The 14157-nt window shown below is 41.4% G+C and overlaps 1 protein-coding gene and 1 non-coding gene across 2 annotated transcripts in view; one reads left to right on the plus strand and one right to left on the minus strand.

Moving 5' to 3' along the window:
• Window positions 1–7289: 7289 nt before the first annotated feature.
• Window positions 7290–7396, minus strand: LOC124968188 (U6 spliceosomal RNA). Its single transcript, XR_007105645.1, has one exon. It is a non-coding gene; the product is annotated as a U6 spliceosomal RNA (small nuclear RNA).
• A 4696-nt stretch (window positions 7397–12092) lies between these two features.
• Window positions 12093–14157, plus strand: part of Casq2 (calsequestrin 2) — a 61220-nt gene continuing 59155 nt past the window's right edge. The window contains exon 1 of the mRNA XM_047529663.1: window positions 12093–12487. Within this exon, the coding sequence (XP_047385619.1) occupies window positions 12254–12487 (234 nt within the window). The 5' untranslated portion in view covers window positions 12093–12253. The remainder of the gene's footprint in view (window positions 12488–14157) is intronic.

Genomic DNA, 14157 nt, shown 5'->3' on the forward strand with positions numbered 1-14157 from the left:
CCTTTTCTTTTGAAATTTTTTATTGATGCATTACAATTGTACCTAATAGTGGAATTCCTTGTGCCATATTTGTACACACACATAACAATTTGATCAATCTCATTCCAGTACTTTCCTTTTCCCTCCCCTCCAACCTCCCCCAATCTGCTTGCTCTACTCTACTGATTTCCTGTCAATTATTGTTATTACTATTTTTTAAATTAGTGCATTATAATTATACATGTGTGTATGCATGAGTGTGTGTGTGTATGTGTGTGTGGCATATTTGTTCATGGACAATAGCACAATTTGGTAGATTTCATTCCTCAGTACCTCCCTCCTTCCTCCTTCTCTATCCCCCTTCTTCTACTCTATTGGTCTCCCTTTTATTTTTATGAAATCCCCTTATTTATTCCTTTTTTTCCTCTCTCTCTAGTTTCTGCATATGAGAAAAAACGTTTGACTTTGACTTTCTGAGTCTGGCTTATTTTGCTTACACAGTGTTCTCTAGTTCCATCTGTTCGATGATGACCTGAGTATCCTTTGGTCCTAACATTTTGGGGCATCAAAGGGCTTTCTGGGGAGTTGACCCTCACCAGAATCTGAATGATTCCATATCAGCACAATTGCTTGGACTTTATTTTTCAGATGTGGGCACATGACTCAGTTTTATTTTATGAGATTGGAGAAGATAATTGTTGCTGGTTTCTGAGGAAAAACATCTCCATACTCTCTTTTTGGAAGCAGAAGAGAAAGTATAGAGCCCAGGAATTGTTTGCAGCTGTCTTTCAACAACCAGGCACAGTCAATAATACGATGAGGGTTTAAGACAAGGGAAGGCAGGAAACTTGTTGAGAGGATGAGTCACACCAACCCTCCTACCTCCACTTACACAAGCTAAGCTAGCATGCACTGTGGTGTTGTTACTTGCATCTTAACACAATCTCAGTGACATACCTATAATTTATCATTATTCTAATAATTTCCAGTTAGTTATAAATAGACAATTATAAAAGCTAAACTACTTAAGAATGTAAGAATGACTGATATCAGATCATTAAAAGCTGTTGCCTGTTTTTATTTGTATAATGCTAAAGACTAGATACTTAAACCCCTACACCCCTAAATTCATATGCTGAAAACCTAACCCCCAACTAGATGGTATTAGGAGGTGGGGTTTTGGGAGATGACTAGGCCATGAAGGTGGAGCCTTCATGAATGGGATTTGTGCCCTTATGGACAGGATCCCAAAAAGGTCCCTCAACCTCTCCACCATGTGAGATTGCAGCAGAAGTCACCATCTATGAGATAGGAAGTGGGCTGTCAACAAACACTTAGTCTCCTGGCACTTTTAATCTTGCAATTCCAGAATTGTGAAGAATAAATAAATTTATGTTGTGTATATGCCACCCTGTCTATGGAATTCTATTATAGTATTCAGAAAGGACAAAGTCACTGAATTTCTTTTTTCTAATATTTCTATTTCTAGCCAAAATGCAAATAAAGGGACAAATTTACCCTCCATCTGAAACCACCAGAAAATAAGAAATAAATAACAAAATACTGGAAACAATCACTTTCAAGACACTGCACATTAGGCAATGAAAGAACATGATCCCTGAAAGGTAGAAAATAAGTGATTTATCCCTACAAGTGGCCCTGCATACCGCCTGGAGAGCTTCTGGTATGGTCACAAGGAGTGTGAGCAAGGTGGGGGTCCCTGTGTGAGGAGGTGGAGAGAAGAATCTAAGGAAACAAGAAGGCTGAAGTACATTGGCCAGAACATCAAAGAGGAGAACCTCACAGAGACAAACATGCAGATCTGAGGGTCACCCTCAAGCACTGAGCAAAGTTATCAATGCCAGGACATGTATTTTAAGGAAACTACATGAGACTGAACAAAAGAACAATCCAAAGGATTAAAAGAGAGGGATTATTACCCACTATTCACACAGAGCAATAAAAGGTCCAGCTTCCTCCAACCAGACTGGAAAATCATGTAACTAGTAAGACATCAGGTAACTTCTGGAGAGTCTTGCCTCAATAGTGGAGAATAATTGGTCTTGGGCTAGTTGCTGCTCTGATCCTTCCAAAAAAAAAAAAAAAATCTTAACATTAAAACCTGAATAGATCAAACTGTTTCCAGCTTAACTGCATCTCAGAACAATGGTCAACAAGACATATTAAAAAAAAAAAATACAGAACCCAATGAGGTAAAATTCACAAGGAAGGACTGGTATTCAATCTAATATTATCAGGCACTAAAAATTTCAGGAAAATATGATTCATAATGATGAGAAGGATAATTGAAATGAACCCAGAACACAGAAATATTAGAGTTAGCAGACCAAGATGTTTAAAGTCATTATAATTGCATTCCTTGTGTTGAAAAACTCAAGGCAAGAAAGGTATAGAAAAGACTCAAATCAGACTTCTAGAGATGAAAACTATCATGTCCAAGATGAAAAATATACTAGAAGATATTAACAAGAGACTCAATGTTGAAGAAAAAAGGTTAATGAACTTAAAGACACAACAATAGAAACTATCCACAGTGAAGTAAAGGAAAAAAGTAATTTTAGAAATTGAAAAGTACACTAACCAAGGCAACCCCACCTATATAACCAGAGTCCTTAAGAGTGGGGAGACAGGGAAGATATTTGAGGCAAATGTGACCAAACATTTAAGAAGTCTGATGAAAACTATAAATCCATGTCTCCAAGGAATTCACAATTCCCAAGCACAACATGAAGAAAACCAAACCTCTAAAGAAAGGTATATCACAATCAAATTGCTTAAAACCACTGATAAAAAAAAAAAAAATCTTGAAAATAGTTAGAAAAATTCCATACAGTGAAGCAAATATAAGAATGACAGCAATTGTTTGTATGAAATAAATTCAAGCAATATAGTGTAGCAACAGCTTTAAGGGACTGAAAGAAAACAACAGCAACTACAACTGCTAGCCTGAGACTTTCCCTGGCTTACCCAGGAAAGACAGCTTTCAGAAACAAAAGCAAAATAAATTATCTTTTCAAACTAAAGGAAACGTCATAACAGACCTGAAGAATGTTCGAGGAAATCATCTGATAGATAGAAAATGGTATCTGATGGTGATGGGGATGGCTACACAAAATACAACGTGCACAGCTACACAAAGCACAACAGGCCAATACCCTTCATGAACAAAGTTGTAAAACATTGGTAAATGGGATCTCATAATTTGTAAAAAGGATAATACATCAAGATCAAATAGGGTTTATCTGAGAAACCTAAAGTTGATTTAACTTTAAAAAAATGATTAATTTGATAATTTGCCAAATCAATAAGAAAAAACCATGAATCATCCCAATAATTGTAGAAAAATTATTTGACTAAATCCAACAACCATTCCTGATTAAAAACTATTAGCCAACTAGGCAAAGTGAACCTCCTCAACCCAACAAAGGGCACCTGTAAAAGTTCTACCGCTACCACCATACTTAATAGTGAATAGGCTTACCTCTTTTCTCCTGAGATCAGGGACAAGGTATGGAGGTCTACTCTCTCACCAGGTTTATTCAACATTGTTCTGGAAGTTCTAGCCAGTGCAATAAGGTATGCAAAAGAAACAAAAAGGATCAGAATTTCAAATGAAAAAATGAGAAGGTCTTTATTTGCCAGCAATATGACTACGTAGCAAATCCAACTGAATCTACAAAAATCTTCTGGAACTAATAAGTGAGTTTAGCAAGTGCACAGGTTCCTACCAACAAGCAAGCGGTAATCAAAATTTTATAAATTAATCATATTTAATAGCATCAAAAACATGAAATACAGATAAATTTGGCAAAATATGGATAAGTCCTATATAGTCAAATGACACAACATTGCTGAAAGAATTTTAAAAAGATCTAAATCTATGGAGAGAGATACCTTGTTCATGTTTCAGAACATTCAATATTGTGAAAATATCTCATTTCTCCTTAAGTTAATTTATAGAGTCAACACAATCCCAATCAAAATTCCAACAGACATTTATTTAGAACTTGGTGAGATGACTCTAAAGTTCACGTGGAAAACCAAAGGACCTACAGTAGCCAAAATAACGTGAAAAAGAAGACCAAAGTTTGAGGACTGACATTATCTGATTTCAAGACTTTCAAAGACACAGTCCCCAAGGCTATGTGGTATTGACATTTAAAAAGATAAATCGATCAAAGGAAGAAAATAGAAAGCCCAGGAATAGATCTACACATATATAGATAACCAATTTTTGATGAAGTTGCACATGCAATGCACTGGAGATAGATCATCATTTCAAAAAATGATAAAACCACAATTCTATCCTTATGCAAATGATAATAATAATAATAATGGGATCCTTATTTCATATCATATAAACTAAAATGAATCACAGACCTAAATTTAATGTTCATAACTGCTTTATGTGTGAAAACAACCCAAGTTTCCACCAAGGGGAAATGGATAAACACATGGTGTATATTGACACAGTGTAATTTTAGGTAGCAATAAAAATGATGGACTATTAATATATGGAAAATGTTATTAAATCTTAAAATACTTATGCTGAGCCAAAGAAGTCAAACCAAAAATATAGTATATTATTTCATTTATGGAAAATTCTAGAAAATGAAAACTAACCTGTAGTGACAGAAAAGAAAAAGATAAAGAGACTTTATAGGGACTGGAGGGAGGGGAAGGGAATAGAAGGAAGAGGTGGATTACAAAAGGACTCAAGAAATGTGTAAGCATAGATATATTCACTATCTTGTTTATGGTGATGGTTTCATAGGTGTATGCTTATGTTAAGACATCAGGTTTTATATTTTAAACATGAACAATTTACTGTAGGTCAACTTAAAAAATAAATTTAAAAGATAAAAAGTTCTAATATTTCCTACATACATATGGGTTTACCAAACTAATAAACTACTAAAAACCTTTTTTGACAAGCCAACCTTTCTCTTGCATAATTATTTTAATTAATTTAAGCAGAATGAATCATTTATTAACTTGAAAATCAAAATTCATCTTTATTCTGTATATAATAATTATTATTGGGAATGATATTGTTTTAGTTAGCTTTTTTGCTCCTGGGACCAAAAGACCTGACAAGAAAAAGTTTATTTTGGGGTTCAAGGTTTCAGAGGTCTCAGTCTATAGATGGACAACTTCATTCCTTAGGGCTCGAGATGAAGCAGGTGGAAGAGTGTGGTGGAGGAAAGCTGCTCAAGACATGGATCCAGGAAGGAGAAAGAGAGCTCCCACCAAGAATAACATATATACCCCAAAGGCAGGCCTCCAAGGACTCACCTCCTACAGCTGCATCCTACCTACCTAAAGTTACCACCCAGTCAATCCCGATCAGGGGATTAAAGCACTGATTAGTTTAAGGCTCTCCGATTATTTCACTCTGAACTTTCTTGCATTGTTTCACACATGAGCTCTTGGGGGTCACCTCATATCTAAACCCTAACAGATATTATAATAGAGACTGGAATAATATACCAATCTGCAAATACTTGAAAATAAATCTTTTTAAAATATATTAAGCAAAAACAACAACTTTTTTCTTTAATTCCTGAGAGGAAATGTGGAGAGATTGTGTATTACTAAAGAAAAAGAAGTCTAGAAGATGGGGAGTGCTGATCTTCCCTCTCTTAGAGAACTTGAGAGGTGAGAAGTGAGGGACCCAGAGACACTGAGCCAGTTCCCTCAGAAGTGGGGAGCCAAGGCACCAAAAATGCCAAAGGGGCTGATCCACTGCACTCTGCGGAGCTGTTCTCTCCTCTCTTTGGTGTTGGCAATAGGGCTGGGTGAGGGTGCCAGTTACTTTCACAGGTAAAGCAGCTGAGACATGGGGCAGGTAGCTTTTCTTCATTTTAGGATTCAGTTTCCTTGTGTTATACCCTATCGCTGCTCTAACAACTTAGACACAGTAGTGAGAACAACACACATGTATGACAGTACGGTTCCAGTGGCTCAAAGTCAATGGGCCAGCAGAGCTGCATCCTTCTGGAGGATCCTGAGATGTCCTTGTTTTGCCTTTTCTACCTCTTAGAGTCTGCCCATGTTCTTTGGCTGGTGGCTTGGCCTCATTCCAAGCTCTGTGTCCATGCTCACAACTCCTTCTTTCACTTGGACCCTCCTGACTCTCTTTTATAAGGCCCCTGGTGAAGACTGGGCCACAGAGACAATCCAGGCTAATCTTCCTATTTCAAGAGCCTTAACATAACCATGTCTGTAAAGTCTCTTGCCATGTAAGGTAGCAAGCATTGACAGGTTTCCAGGATGAGCACGTGGACGTTTTAGAGAGAGGAACAATGCTGTACCTACCACGCCCTCTGTTTGGACAGTTTGATAGGGCCTCTGTATACAGGCTTTCCCCTTTTCTTTTGCTACTGCCCCTGAGAGGCCTTCATTTTCCCTCCAGTTCCCGGATAACCTAACCCTTATCTTTCCATTGGTCCTAGCCTGCCTCCCTCCGCACCCCCCTGTGGTACTGGGAATTCTAGGGAGGGCCTTGCGAGTGCTAGGCAAGTACTCTACCTACCACCAAGTTACAATCTAGACTTTTATTATGTTGAGACAGGGTTGCCTTGGCTGGCCATGAACTTGCAATCATTCTGCTTCAGCCTCCTTAGTTGTGTATGGCCACTGGGCCTGGTTTATCTTGTTTTTTGAACCCAAATCTTAGTTTTCCTTCATTTCCTCCCTCCTTTTCTACTTTCCTTCCTTCCTCCCTTCCTCCCTCCCTCTCTCACCATTCCTCTTGCTCTTCTTATTAAAATATCTGGTTTCCAGCAGGGCACAGTATCACATGCCTGTAATTCCAACAATATGAGAGGCTGAGGCAGGAGGATCGCAAGTTCAAGGTCAGCCTCAGAAACTTAAGTGAGACCCTGTCTCAAAATAAAAAATAAAAAGGGTTGAGGATGTGACTCAGTGGTAAAGTGCCCCTGGGTTCAATTCGTAGTATTGAAACAAACAAACAAACAAACAAATTTGGGTTTCCTTCGTTTTCTTATCCTGTTAATTCTATGTAATCTGCTTTTCCATTTTTGTTTTTCTCTGGAGAGAGTGCAGGCTGCCCTCCTTTTTTTTTATGTTTTACATATTTTATTCTGACATCATGCCTCTTAAAAACAAGAGGATGCAAACAATTGCAGTTATCAATGCCTTTTCTTTAGATGTGATTTCATTTCCTTCCTTTAGGCTTTTTGTTACCAAGAAGTAAGGTTTGAGTTCAACACTGTCCATTTGTTGTGAAAGTCTCAAAATGAGTCATCTTCAAACCAATACTCCAGAAAAATATGGAGTGCTTCATGAATTTGCATGCCATCCTTGCACAGGGGCTATGCTAATCTTCTCTGTATCATTCCAATTTTAGTATTTGTGCTGCAGAAGCGAGCACAGGGTGCCCTCCTTAAGCACAGCAATCTGGGGTTATATAAGCCAGACAGACCCAGGTCCGAATTCAGTCTCCACTACTTAGCAGTTTTATGACTTGGGCAGCTATCTTGACCTGCTAAACCTCAGTTTCCTCATCTGTGAAATGGAAGGAATAGCACCAGTTTGATGAAATGAGATAATGAGCCAGTGACTGACCCACACTAAACACTGAAAGCATTAGTTTCTTTCTCTCTCCCTTCCATAGACACAGAAAGCGAGGTTAGTTGGTTCAGGACAAAGGACCAGGACCTCTCCCTGAGGGATCTGTCCTCCCTTATGGGCAGACAATTATTATTACGAAGCAATTCCTGGCTTGCCTAAGCAACACAAGGTCCCAGAGAGCCCTTGATCAGGTGGTGGCTACAAGTACTAGGGAATAGACACAGTAGTGCATCTGCTGTGGCCAAATCCCTGCTCTGCCAATACTGGCCATATGACTCTGGACAATATCCTTAACTTCTCTGTGCCTCACTTTGCCCATCTGTTAAATGGAGATACTACAATGACCAACCTCATGGGGTGGTCAAGAGGAATAAATGAGTTAAATTTCTAAGTACTTTTAAAAAGGCCTAGCCCAAATAATGCTACACATGTATTTAATACATATTTGCTGACTACTCCCCTTTGGCCCCAGGGTGGTCATGAGGAATGCTGGGAGTGGATGCTGCCCCTGCTCCAGGGCAGCTCAACCTTGGCCTTGCCTCCTTCTTTCTTTGGGCTTTTGTCTCCCAGGTACCCTCCTTATTGTCCAGCATCTTCTCAGGCCTAGCGGAGAGGAGAAGCACCCCCCGGGGGAGGAATGTATCTGAGGAAAAGCGCAGTGTGTGAGGAAGTGAACCGCAGGCCCTGGTCTACGCTGAGGGCCTCCCTGAGGAACTGACATTTGTCAAAACCTGGGATCCTATTGGAGGAGCTTTGGGGCTCATTTTCAGCTTAGCATCAACCCTTTCTGCTTGGTTGCTGGTGCTGGGAGGTGGAAGGCTCTGGGGACTACCCAATATTCAGAGTTAAAAGGAAAGGAGGCTTTGGGGTTGCTGCCTCCCCTGTGCTGAGCTGACCAGAGGAGCAGCAGGCCAGCCAGGTGTAGCAGCCCCTAGACACAGACATTTCTGTGCTCTCCCCCAGCCCCGCAGCTCTACTGGCCCGGCATGCCCAGCAAAAAGGAGGAAGGAAAGGTAGTGAACAAAGAAAGATGCTGTGTTCTGATTTACCCACTGGAGGGAGTATTTTAACCAGAGAAGGCCCGAGGAGACACTGGGTGAGGACATCTGTGCTGTGGAGACCGGCAAGCTGGGACTTGTCCAGAGTCACGCCCATCAGGACCCTTCTCCACAGGGGAGCTGGTCACACTTCCTGGAGTACAACCACGCGCTGTGCCTAAAGAGAATTTCTAAACAAACTTCAACATTAAAGAGCCAGAAAGGGGCCATGCATCAGGAATCCAGTCCTCTTTTTAACACTTAGAAATGAGGGAGCTGAGGTGTGAGGAGAACTGACCTAGGCCAGGCGGGTGGGTGACTTCCTGGCCACAGCTTTTAGTTGTTCAGATAAACACCTGTAGATCTTGCATGAAGGCGTGACCTGGGAATATAGTTGTGAACATGTGTGTTTTAATAAAAAATAAAATAGTCTGTATGAGAAAACTAATGTTGACTCAGGGAAAGGAAGAAGTAAGTAGAGCCTCCTCTCCTTGTCTGGCCTTGTCCATTCCTAGAGCTGGTGTGTGGCCCTTGGGACTTGACAAGGAGGCACTCTGTCCACGTGCTGGGGAGAGCTTCCTCAGCAGCTTGCCTTTGGCCTCCGTCCCTCCTATCTGTCAACTTTCTGCTCCCAGCCTCCTCAGAGGTATTTTCCTCCAGGACCAGGCCACGTCATTGTCGCTGGCTCCAAGGTGTCTTCCTCAGCTGTTCTTCACATACTTCTACTTGATACAATATCGCACACGTGCACATGTGCACATGCAGGAGCTTGCACACTCACACACATTTTGTTTTGGATTACAATTTATGTCTCCTCTAGGAAGTAAACTCATGAATTCAGGTTTACGATGTATCTATCCGCCATACACAGAAGAGTGTCTAGTACTTAGAAGATAGTCCATAAAAATTGGTTTAATTGACAAGTGAATGAAAGGCCATGGCTTCAAATCCTGATTCACTAATAAAATGCAGTATCATGAAGATCAAATTAAATAATAGATACAAGCTTGCTTTGCCACCTGTCAAGAATAAACAAATGAAATGGACTATGTTAGATTAAGGGATTCTTGATGATGCCCACGCAGAAACTGTTAGAAAAACAAGGGGCCTACGTCATATGTTGTGATGACAATTAACAACTAATGGCACAAAAAAATATACATATTGCAGCAGAAGCACATAAACTAGGAGTGCATGCCATCCTGGCTGACATTGGAAAGAAATAGCTGATTTGCAGATTGCAAGATTGACCTAGAAATGTGCGAAGCTTTCATTGGTTACAAAACAAACAGTCAGTGAGTAATAAAGCATAGGAAAAACAAAAATAGGGAAACAAAGGACAGGCAGAAAAGAAAGCTGGTACACAAATTGTAAACCATGAAAACCTGCTTCTTTCTAAGGGTGGGACATGAATTCAGATGCTTCTATCTGCCACTGATGGACGCACAGGGGAACCCGATCACCAGCCCCAGACAGTCCATGATTTAGGGATGAGAACTTCCCACAAGGAAGCTTTCAGTCAGAAGCCAGACTCCAGGTCTAAATTAGGTTTTAAAAAATCTTCCCTCTGCCCTGCAGTTTTGCCAGTTGAAAGTCAGTTGGAAATTCAACAAATCTTTCTTTAAATATATCCCAATTTTTCAGCAACAGAAGAAACACACACACACACACACACACACACACACACACACACACACTAAGAAAAGTGAAGCAAATTCTAAATAAAGGTAACCCAATGAGAATGAGACAACTGGGAACCATTTTGGGAAGCTGACCTCAAAACAACAAGACATAACAGTGTTTCACTCAGAAGTCCTTCCCCATTTACATTTTCTCACATGTTTGCCAATGATCTGGACAGCTAACTGTGTCTTGGAATGGTTATGTGCCTTGGCTCCATCTTTAGAAAGTGTAGCGGCCACACTATTGGCAATAACTAAATGCTCTTGAGGCGATTAAGAATGGGTTTCCAAGGCCCTGGCCTCCTAGTCATGTACGTGGGAGGTTCCTCATCTGCCAGACCCAGCATTAGGCTCCTGGCTGCTACAGAGGGTCCTGCCTGATGGGGAGAAGCCACTGGGCTTCTATTTTCCTTCTATTCTTTGCAAAGGATGCAGTGACTGATTTTCCAACCAAAGGAAGACAAAAACTTGGTCAGAATTGTAAGGGTCAGGTTCCTCTAAAGAGTGAGAGGATATGACTGGACCACTGTTAGACCTAAAGAGATTGTCAAGAAGTCACTTAAGAAAATGGGTATCTGCAGGGGAATTGCCAGAGAGAGAGAGAGAGAGAGAGTAGTGAAGCAACAGGAGCTCCAAACTTTAAGGAAGAGTTGAATTCTCAGACTGACTGTAGAGTTCTGCAATCTCTCTGAAGCCCAATCAGTTCATCTGTAAAATGAGCACAAATCACTTCTGCCCCAACCACTTGCTGAATTCAAGGAAAGAATGGGCCGTAAAGAGTCCACAAATAGTTGACAGTGGAGACTGACAAATAATCATAATAACCAGTGTTCTACCCCCTGCAATGAGAATGAAGTAGTAACAGCTACTGGTTTTGAGTCTGTACTCTGTACCATGTGTTCCAAACCTTCCAGTTACAATTCTTCCCATTTTACACAGGGGGGATCTGAGAGGGTGAGCCATCCTCCAAAGTCCATCAGTTAGTAAAAGGCAGAGCAGGGATTTGAACTCTGGTATGTCTAGCTCTGAGAACCTCTAGACCATCCTGTCTGTAGTGAAGAGGAAAGGGGCAAAATGGTGCATTAAGAGTTAACATTAAAAAAAAAAAAGTAGTAGTAGGGAAGAAACTGGGGTCCAAAACAGGTGTGGAGCTCCTGAAGCCCTTTGCGTGGAGGGCTGGTGGGAAGGGTGTCCCTATGTCCCTGGTCTAGGGGGTAAGAAGGCCAAGTGAGCACAGCCAGGGCTGGGTTTCCAAGAAGAGTTGCAAAGACAAGTGTAGAATGTGATTCCACCTCTGGGCTCTGGTTCCCATGTCACAGTGAGTTGTAGCACAGCCAAGGGAGGACAGGTTGCATGACTCCTCAGCGGAGCTCAGCAAGGCAATGATGTGAGTGGCATATTCATTTTGCATCTCCATTTTCTTATTGGCACCATCATCTCTTATTTCTCTCTCATCATTTCAAATTCCTCCCTCTCTGTTTTTTTCTCTTATTTGACTTTTTGAGCCGCCTTATTTCACATGTGCACAATTTCTTCTTTCTCTCCTGCCCTCTCCCTCTCCACTACGCTGACATACTGTATCAGTGAATCCCTCAACTGTGTCCTATCTAACTTTTTTATTCATTGCATGATTTATTTTTAGCCTGAAACAACTGCATCCTAAAAATGGATCTCCTAATGAGACAGGGGGTGGGCAGAGCTATGTAAGGTATCTGGGGCTTGGCCTCCCAGCCTCCCTGCCTGGCTCTACTTTATGCGCATGTGTGCGTGAGCTTTGGCTCTTTGTCCTGAGCCCAAGATTACACAGCTTGTGGGACCCAAGGAGGTCAGGAGAGATCACCTCTCTGCTCCCTACTTGGCTCACCAAAGCCTCCTAGAGTTTTCCATTCTTTCTCCTGCACACAGTATTTTGGGAAATCAGAAACAATACTCTTCCCAATGAAGAGAACTCACCTGTTTGTTGTGGGGGTCTATCTGCTGTCCTCCTGCAGGGCAGAAGAGGGGCTTAACTTTCCCACCTATGATGGGAAAGACCGAGTAGTGAGCCTTTCGGAGAGGAACTTCAAGCAGATTTTGAAGAAATACCACCTGCTCTGCCTCTACTACCATGAGCCGGTGTCTTCAGATAAGGTGGCACAGAAACAGTTCCAGCTGAAGGAGATTGTGCTGGAGGTGAGTAAACAGCGGGGGCTGAACACCTGCTTAGGTGAGTTGGAGGTGGGATGGGGCGTCTCTAGCCAGGGGTTGGGATGTGGGAACCAGAGTACAGAGAATGGATACTGACTGCATTTTAGTTTCCTATAAAGTGAAGATGTTCTTGCTGCAAAGTGGGGCAGAGTGGGGTGTGAATGAGGAGGGGTGGGTCCACTCTCAAAGTGGAGGGGACTGAGCCTATTGCACAACACTGGTCTGATCTAAAGTTTTCATATCATGGTCCTCTTATTCTTGTTATTTCACCTACTAGTCTTCCAAAAGAATGTTCAAACTATCATTAAAACTGTAGACTGAAATGAAATTTCAGGGCTGCTTGTAGGTTTCATTCTACATGCTGATTCCCCACTCTTGGCTCCCTCAAGTCTCCCCTCAATCCTGCAGAAAGAAGAGTCATTCGATCTTGCCTCTCTTCTTGGCGTAAGATGGAGAATGTCACTAAATGGCTTTTCTCTCTGATTTGTTTTCAGTCAGCATTACGGGGTGTGGATGTGTGAGCTTCTGAGCTTCATGTTCATTAATGGGGACTTTTTTCTTTCTCAGAAAGTTCTTGGTGTGAGCTTAGGGCAGATACTGAAGTCACTTCTTATTTTATCTGCATTACGTGGCCTGCTGGCAACCTGTCGCTGGGGCCACTTCTAATCCCTTGTCAAGGCCCCAAGAACTGTCCTGCAGCACCCCCTGCAGAGCTAAAGGTCTTTACCATTTAGAAGCACTGGGCTGCCAGGCATCCTAGGAGGCACTGAGTGTCCCCCAAGTTCCCAGTCTGTTGAAAGAGCTATTTGATAATTCTACAGTTTATTAGCCAGCACAGTCTGAGAACTCAGGTTAATCAAATAGCTTGATTAACAGAATTAGCACAGAAAACCCTTTTTTTTTTTTTTTTTTTTGTGGTGCTGGGGATTGAACCCAGGGCCTTGTACATGTGAGGCAAGCACTCTACCAACTGAGCTATATCCCCAGCCCCACCCCCCGCCCATGTGGTTTTAAATCCGCCCCCCCAAAAAAAGATACTGACTATAATAAAATCCAGCAAAACTATCCTAAATGCATCCAAATAACTTAGAAGATTTGTAAAGCACTTCAGAATTCCAAGTGTCTCCTGGTCATCAGAGAGTTCTGGTGTTTTAAAAAATATCACCACTACCATCACTACCATTGCATTTCCCCTCAGGCTGCACCTGGGGGCTGAATGCCCAATTTCAGTTCCCTCTGTGGGTTGCACAGAAAGAGAAAGCAGGGATGGTGGTCAGGTCTTTTGTACTACAGAAATGGGAAAATCACAGGCTGGAAAAGACCAGGACAGAGAGTGGGGCTGCTGCCGAGCCTGTGAAATCAGCACTTACGCTGTCATCTCTGTCTCTAACTGCCATACTCACTTACTGAGAGACATTTTTGTGAAAAAGTTAGTTGAAGGCATAAGGATTCTACTGTCCATACTCATCACCGTCCAGCTAGCCTAGAACTAGAAAAGAACACCTGTATGTGGTACACATTTCTGATACCCTATCATATTAAATTGTTTGTGTACATATGTGTGTGAATATATATGTGATTGCCTATTATATTAAATTAAACATATATTTATATGCATCTTTGTGTCTATATATACCCCAAGTATATATCTCCCC

The sequence above is a fragment of the Sciurus carolinensis genome, chromosome 1 (assembly GCF_902686445.1).
Source record: "Sciurus carolinensis chromosome 1, mSciCar1.2, whole genome shotgun sequence".
Classification (NCBI taxonomy): Eukaryota; Metazoa; Chordata; class Mammalia; order Rodentia; family Sciuridae; genus Sciurus; species Sciurus carolinensis.